General features: G+C 31.4%; 1 protein-coding gene across 2 annotated transcripts; it reads left to right on the top strand.

The window, feature by feature from the left end:
- The first annotated feature begins 5,255 nt into the window (after positions 1–5,255).
- LOC125866579 (very-long-chain aldehyde decarbonylase GL1-4-like) lies at positions 5,256–8,474 on the top strand. Of its 2 annotated transcripts, none has more exons than XM_049546852.1 (10): positions 5,256–5,375; positions 5,686–5,897; positions 6,098–6,330; positions 6,437–6,656; positions 6,738–7,119; positions 7,219–7,330; positions 7,492–7,691; positions 7,788–7,889; positions 7,968–8,141; positions 8,234–8,474. In XM_049546852.1, the coding sequence occupies exons 1-10, from the start codon at positions 5,316–5,318 to the stop codon at positions 8,414–8,416; spliced, it is 1,878 nt and encodes a 625-aa protein (XP_049402809.1). In that variant the 5' UTR covers positions 5,256–5,315; the 3' UTR covers positions 8,417–8,474. The 2 variants fall into 2 exon arrangements, with proteins under 2 accessions (XP_049402809.1, XP_049402808.1); XM_049546851.1 differs by having other exon boundaries at positions 5,301–5,375; positions 7,219–7,326; positions 7,488–7,691.
- Positions 8,475–8,815: the final 341 nt, after the last annotated feature.

Here is an 8,815-nt window from a genome sequence, read left to right as displayed (position 1 = left end):
TTTTTTTTTTTTTTTTTTTTTTTTACAAAATCGCTGCTGTGGCAGCGATTTTTAATAAAAAAAAAAATTTACACGAAATCTCTGCTATTTCGTCCTTTTGTCAGAGGAAAATCGCTGCTGATGCAGCGATTTTGCCCTTTTGGCTAGAATAAAAAGTGATGTACCCTTTTGGAATTTTTGACAATTTTTTTTACCCTTTAGGCTCCGGACTCCTTATTATATATCCAAAAGTACAAGGTTGGTATTAACTATTGCAACTAGACAATGAAGAAGTAATCTTTTGATTCATAACTAAAGTTTGATACCTAAACTTTTTCATTGACCAACTAGACACTTTAACCTGACGTAATTATATCTCGTGGATTTCTAACGTTGACATTACCAAATATTTGTCTTTTAATAATTGTCGGCCTAGACAATTAAACAATGAAGTACGTAGTTGTGCAATATAGATTTGTTCAAATCACAACTTGATTTATAATCTTTTAATTTACCCACACATTTTGACTAAGTACTATAGGTAGACAAGGATATAATTATTTAAGAAGTTATTTGTACATTTATGTAGTTCCAGTTTGGACTAAATTATTAGCGATAGTAGAACGAAATTCAGAGGCCATGTGCTAAATATAAATGACTACTTCATGCACTATTGATTAAAAATTGAATTATTTGACTCTGATACGTAGAAAATACACCTTCATGCAATTATATGTAACTCAGTTGATTGACTATCTAAAACTTTATTTTATCAATTAGTGTTCAATTCTCCATCTTATAATCCTCTCCAACTTGATATATATAAACACCATCTCATAAAAGTAAAAAGGACATTAGGAAAGTTAAAGAGATAAAAAGGTTGCTAAGGTTATTAAAGTCAATAAAATAAGCCTATGGATTCAAATGTCAATAAAAAGTGAGGAATAAAGACAATGATGACAGAATAAGGTCTATGGAGGGGTAAGTCCTCCTTCATTTTTAATTAGAAATCTCGAATTTGAGTCTTTCTAAGTACGAAATTATCTTTGTTTGGAAGCATTTTACCTTAATATTGTGAGACTTTTCGGTGCGAATCTAGACAAAAAAAGATCTGCTGATTTAGTCTTTTTTTCTTGTTTTAGAGGCTATAGTCGATGTCCTGTACTTCTTTTCCACTTTAATATACGAGGTTAGGTTGGGGTTAAAGCCAATCCCGCCCACACCAAGAAGCCACCATAGTGGACAGTTGATTGAAAAAAGAAAAACTATGTCCCACTCAAGACTAATCAAATTAAAAATACAATTTCTAATGGAAGAATTGCATGGCTATTGAATATAAGGATTTGTCATTATGCATTTAGTACCTTTTGAGATAAACGTTTATTTTAATTTATCCACTATAATATAAAATAAATATCAAATTAGTACTTATCCACTTTGAAAAATATTTCAAAAATAATTTATCACGACTTAGTTCCTAATTGATTTTTATTGATTATAATTATATTTTTTTTAAAAATTAAATATATTATATTCAAAAGGTGATATAATTAAAGAATCTTTGTATTTATTATTTTCCAACAGGATGACGATCAAGTTGATCTTGTTCACTTTATAGAACTATCATCTCAACCATCAACAATAATATCATTATGATTAATATATGTATTATATACTCCATCCATCTCATATTAGTTATATATCCATGTTACTTGTTAAATTATAAAATTAAGATCGAATTAATTGAAAATTTCTCATTACTTTTGCGATTAATTCTATTTTTGAAAGTGTAAATAATTTATAAAGATCAAAAAGAAAATCTCAAAAAATAAATTAGGAAAACTATCCTTCTTATTTATAATTTCTTAGAAAACGTATAAAAGGAAAAGCAAACAATTAATATAGGACAAAAAGAATAGTTGAGAATCATGAAAATCTCAAAAAAGTTCATTTTACTTGGGACAAACTAAGAATGATGAGAGATAGATATAGCGTGACGAGGGAGAGACCAATTGAAAATGTTTTTAAAGAAGTAGAGATCTCCATGAACACCGTGAATGGGGGAAAGAGGCACCCTATCAATTTAGTATTTCTTGATGCTTGTCGTGCCATAATTCGTTAATCATCCAGCGTGCATGCACAAAAGACAGGAGGGAGATGCACGGAGGGGGGACGAAGCACCCCGCCCATGCAGCTCCCCTAATGTTTAAACAATTTCACGGGTCATTTTTCTTATTTTAAAGTCATTTTTTAATAAACAAAATATATTATTCAAAAAATTTGATTAATCAAATATAAAAAAAAATTGAAAACATTTTCGTCCTAAACATACCCTTAGATCTGGACAAAAAGAGGTCATATGATTAATGGCTTTATGAACCAATCCCATGGCCTAATTTTAACACCTAGCAAAGAGGAAATATTCAAGTTAAAGAGGTCAAATTTGGGTTACTCTTACACTAGTCAGTACTGTTACTTTTCTTTTCTACAGTACTGTATAGTCACTGTAGTTTTTACTTTTTCAAAAAATTAAAAAATTAAAAAGAAAACATTTTTTTGGTTGAAAATTTATCAAAAATAATATTTCTATCTTATAAATTTACATTCAATAAAGCGCACCATTTTGCCTTCTTCTAATATATGCGTCTGCAGATAATATTATACTATCAATTTTAGAAATATATAATAAAAATACTTAGATTTATGGAGAAATCATAGATTCACGTCCCTCGTAATTTGAATATAAATTTTGCCCCTGCATGCAATACTCCACTATATAGAATTATAAAAATGTGTTATTATTGTTACTAAGATTAAATTATTAGAACCATTGAGTTTTGAACTAACAACCAACACCAGAGTTATTTAACATAATACATTTTGTGATGTTCTTCCTTTGCGATTACGATATGCTTGTTACATCACTTTAGGAACCTCCCCTTTTATATATGTTCCATCAATCGCACCAACACAATCCTATCAAATAAAAAATACACCAATATTAGTTTAGTGAACATAAAATAAATTGGAAGCATTATAGAATGCACTTCATAAAAATAATGTTTGTAAGAGTAATAAAAATAGTGCTTCCAAGACAATGCAAAGTCATAAAATAGATATTACCTCTTTAAACAAAGTTGATAGGAAATATGTAACTAAATACTAATAACTTACACATAAAATATAAATGTGCACTTATTAAGGCCATAAAATAAATTTATTATTGAACAATCGATTTGTGTGAGTTAAAGTGACTACATGTTGGTGAAACTAATAAATTTTATGTCGGTGAGAATAATAAATTTTAAAAAGTAATGATGTGATTATAAATTTTATTTACATATGAAATAAATGGTTAGTAGATATAAATGTGGGGTTGTTTTAACAAAATATAAACTCGTGGATCAATTTTTGTATTAAAATATCTCAAATCATGATATGAAATTCCCATATAATTCCATATCATGGTTTTTGGAGAATATGGAATCACATCTCATGATATGGAATAATGAGATGGAATCAGCGTAAAATCACATGTCCAAACGTTGATTCCATCTCATGATACCATATCGTGATCGCATGGCCAAACGCCTACTTACATTCAATCAAGCACACTATTTACCCTTTTTGTAGTATATGTGTCTGCAGATAATATTATACTATCAATTTTAGAAATATATAATAAAAATACTTAGATTTATGGAGAAATCATAGATTCACGTCCCTTGTAATTTGGATATAAATTTTGCCCCTGCATACAGTACTCCACTATATAGAATTATACAAAATGTGTTATTATTGTAATGAGGATTAAATTATTAGAACCATTGAGTTTTGAACTAACAACCAACACCAGAGTTATTTAAGAGAGTAATTAAGTATAGATTTCTACAAATATTAAATTGTCTAATAGATAATAGCCTTAGTTGAAGTGTCTAAGTGAATTATACAGACAACTTTAAGGGGACATGAATGACTTAAGGTTTTTTGTTTTTAAAGAAGTAGAGATCTCCATGAACATCACGACGGGGGGCAAGAGGCACCCTATCAATTTAGTATTTCTTGATGCTTTTCGTGCCATAATTCGTTAATCATCCAGCGTGCATGCACAAAAGACAAGAGGGAGATGCACGGAGGGGAGACGAAGCAGCCCGCCCATGAGGCTCCCCTAATGTTTAAACAATTTCACGGGTCATTTTTCTTATTTTAAAGTTATTTTTTTAAAAACAAAATATATTATTCAAAATTTTTGATTAATCAAATATAAAAAAAAAATTGAAAAACATTTTCGTCCTAAACACACCCTTAGATCTGGACAAAAAAGGTCATATGATTGATGGCTTTATGCACCCATGGCCTAATTTTAACACCTTGTAATTTGAACATAAATTTTGCCCCTGCATACAGTACTCCACTATATAGAATTATACAAAATGTGTTATTATTGTTATAAAGATTAAATTATTAGAACCATTGAGTTTTGAACTAACAACCAACACCAGAGTTATTTAAGAGAGTAATTAAATATAGATTTCTACAAAAGAAATATAATTTTATTGTCCGTGTGCTTTAAGATTCAACACCTACCAAAGATGAAATATTTAATTTATTTTTTTCCGAAGATGAAATATTTAATTAGAGAGGTGAAATTTGAACCACTTTAACTTTTGGACTAAGAATCAAAATCAGAGTTATTTTGAAACTTGTGATCTTAAATAAGGCAAACGTAGACTTTGGATTGTTTTAACCCGACAATACTTGTCAGGCGCTTTTTATTATTGGGCGCGTGTTAACAAAATCTAACATAAAAAATAAAAGAGAAAATAGAAAATACTTATAAAGTGTTAAATACTCTTAATGGCATATGACCTTTTGAAAAAAATGATCGTATAAGTTTAATTCAAAACGGACAATATCACGTCACATTAAAAATATACTCCCTCCGTCCCTTTTTAGTTGTCCACTTTAGAAATGGCACGCAGATTAAGGCAACAATGATTAGCACAGTAAAGTTACAATTTTACCCTTATGACAACTTTTCAATTCAAAATTACAACCACTTATTTGAATTCAAGTGAAATAAATTGAAGGAAAACAACATACACTTTCACAATTTTCAAGAAGTGTAAATAAGAGTATAATAGGAAAAAATTTGTTGTCCTTTCTTGATTTGTCAAAATGGACAACTAAATAGGGACAACTAAAAAAGGAAATATGGACAAGTAAATAGGGACGGAGGGAGTACAAAACATAGAGACTACATTATTATTATAAGAAAGTTGGACTGAGCTAACTATAAGTAGTAGGCTAATTTTACAAGGAAGGAGCAAACACACATGGCTTCTAAACCTGGAATTCTCACAGAATGGCCATGGGCAAACCTTGGTAACTTTAAGGTACATATATATTTTTTCTTAATTTGTTTTGCAGTACTCATCAAAACTTTTTCTTGATTTCTCTTATTTGTTGTGAACTTGGAAATATGTGTTCCTAATATAATGCATTAGATCATCAATATCTTGTAGTCTTAAACATAATTTTTATCTGTTGAAATGTGTAATCATCTCATCCGAAAGCTTAAGTCGTCAGAATAGTACACTATAATTACTTAATTATATTATGTTAGAAGTTAGTAGTAATTTTTTTAATTTTTTTTATGTTAGCTAGAATTGTGCTAATTATGTCGTTTTTTGGTATGGGATGAAGTACTTGGTGTTGGTACCATTTGTTGGTCATAGCATATATTCATTCTTGAGAGAGGGAGATATTGGATACATAGCCATACTTCCATTTCTACTCTTCAGATTTATTCACAACCAGATATGGATATCGTTATCGCGCCACAGGACTGCTAAGGGTAATAATCGAATTGTTGATAGAAGCATTGAGTTTGATCAAGTTGACAGAGAAAACAGCTGGTAACTTATATACTTTCTCTATGTCCTATTTTATTTGACTCTGCACAATTTTTTTGAAAAAAAAACTACTTTTGTAACCTTATGTCCTTGGTGGGATGATGAAAAGTCCCTCACCAACAAGATGAAAGTTCAGATAATTAAATCAGTCGACTGAGCTACTACGATTCTCCAATTAAATTGAAGGTTGAATTGTTATGTAGGGATGATCAAATCATATTTAATGGGCTATTATACTATATTGGATACCTGAGGATGGAACAAGTTCATCACTTGCCTCTATGGCGAACTGATGGGTTGATTATAACTGCATTGATCCATATTGGTCCTGTTGAGTTTATCTATTATTGGTTTCATAGAGCTCTGCATCACCATTTTCTCTATTCGCGTTATCATTCTCATCACCACTCCTCTATTGTTACTCAACCTAACAGTGGTAAGTCCGTCTTCATTCCCTTTAAACAATGGTTCTTTAACTAGTACTACATTTTTTAACCTTTTATACAAGGTTACCTTACGAACTAAAGTGATGTATTTGACAGCATTTATTCATCCGTTTGCTGAGGTTGCATCATATTATACCATCTTTGCTGTTCCTGTAATTGCAACGGAATTCACTGGGACTACTTCTGTAGCTTCAATTACTCTTTATGTTATCTTTACTGATTTCATGAACAACTTGGGCCATTGTAACTTTGAGGTTATTCCAAAGTGGATGTTCTCTCTGTTTCCACCTCTCAAGTACTTGATATATACGCCCTCGTGAGTACTCTTCTTGTCCCTAGACATATTTCGAGTAATTTTACACTATCAGGTTATGATATGAATGTGTTGATGTCACAGGTACCACTCACTACATCACACTCAATTCAGAACAAATTATTCTCTTTTCATGCCAATATATGACTATATTTTTGGTACAATGGACAAGTCGAGTGACACATTGTATGAAAAGTCACTTGAGAAAAATGCTGAAGTGCCTGATGTTGTTCACCTTACACATCTAACAACCCTACAATCCATCTATCATCTCCGTCTAGGATTTTCATCTTTGGCCTCGAAGCCTCACATGACTAGCTCTAAGTGGTATTTGTGGTTAATGTGGCCTGTCACACTATGGTCAATAGTGATTACATGGATTTATAGTCACACGTTTGTTATCGAGAGGAATTTGTTTAAGGATCTCAAATTACAAACTTGGGCTATTCCAAAGTTTCGCAAACAAGTAATAATATATATCTTATTCAAGATTGATTAATTGTTTTGCCTATTAATTTGGATCTGTTATCATTTATCATGATTCTTGATTATTATTTTTTTACAGTACTTTATTCAATGGCAAAGAAAGAGTATTAATAATTTGATCAAAGAAGCCATCATGGAAGCAGATCAGAAAGGCGTAAAGGTTTTGAGCCTCGGACTCTTAAATCAGGCAAGTAAACTTAAATACTCTGTTTGTCCCTCTTTATGTGAGACGATTCGGAGTTCAAAGGCCAAACTATCTAGTTTTTGATGTAAATTCAGATATAGAATCTTCAATCTTTTTAAAGATCTAATGAGTCGATACTTATACAAATGGAACTTACTTTATAGGAAGAGAAGTTGAATAACAATGGTGAAATTTACATAAGGAAGCATCCTGAGCTGAAAGTTAAAGTGGTAGATGGAAGTAGCCTAGTTGTTGCTGTGGTTCTCAACTCCATTCCTAAAGGAACTTCCCAAGTGGTACTACAAGCTCGTCGTTTGTCCAAAGTTGCTAACGCTATTGCCCTTGCCTTGTGTCAACGAGGAATTCAGGTATTAATAATCTTCTTACACTATCCTAGCTCCTTGACTTTGGTTTTCCTTTAATTTCTCCAATCCATCGTAGATAAAATTTGTATACATATATAGGTTGTCACGTTAGACGAAGAAGAGTACAAGGGACTTAAAGCAAGGTTTACCCCCGAGGCTGCAGCTAATTTGGTCTTGTCGAAAAGTACTTGTGTTTCAAAGGTAGTACTATAACATATAATCGTGATATAATTCAAGAATTAGGAAGCTGCTGATTGATTTTGACGCGGTATATTGCAGACATGGCTAGTAGATGATGGATTGAGTGAAGATGAGCAATTGAAAGCACCGAAAGGAACATTATTTATTCCTTATTCACCATTTCCACCAAAGAAAGTTCGCGAGGATTGCTTCTACTTCAGCACACCAGCCATGATTTGTCCAAAACATCTTCAAAATGTAGACTCTTGTGAGGTCAGAAAAGATTATTTAATACCCTCATAGTAAATTTTTTCTGTTTAAGTTTTGATTGTTTATTGACGATTGATTTTGTCTTGTAATTCAAGAACTGGCTGCCAAGAAGAGTGATGAGTGCATCGAGAATAGCTGGAATTTTGCACGCGTCTGAAGGTTGGAACGAGCACGAGTGTGGTGACATGATGTTTGATGTTGACAAAGTATGGAAAGCTAGTCTTGTTCATGGTTTTTCACCATTTACCATGTCTTCTGCTATTGAAGCCAAGATCTAGAAATGTAGTTTTTTATTTTGTAAGATCATATGTTAGATCAGCTTGTAATAATGGTCAATAACTTATTGCAGTATTACAATTTTTTTTTGCGAGTTTTCTACGTGAACTATTACCAACTATTTATCAAAACATCTCTTTGCCAACTATTTATCAAAATATCTCTCAAAGTTGCCTTTGTTCAATGGTGACCAGGAAACCTCCTGTCAAATCAAACAGAGATACAGTTTTTTTGTTAAATAATTGACAGAAATTTTTGACAAATTTAAAAGACCAAAATTACTTAAAGCACATTTAAAGGGACCATTTTGTAGCTAAACACAAACATAAGGATCCATTTTTCCTATTTCCTCAAAAATCGACCATAATCCTCTCCTCCGTTCACCGGAAAGGAATCTGAGT

The sequence above is a fragment of the Solanum stenotomum genome, chromosome 6, assembly GCF_019186545.1.
Source record: "Solanum stenotomum isolate F172 chromosome 6, ASM1918654v1, whole genome shotgun sequence".
NCBI classification, from domain to species: domain Eukaryota; kingdom Viridiplantae; phylum Streptophyta; class Magnoliopsida; order Solanales; family Solanaceae; genus Solanum; species Solanum stenotomum.
The sequence above is the reverse complement of the archived record's forward strand: the minus strand, read 5'-3'. Positions and strand labels throughout refer to the sequence as shown.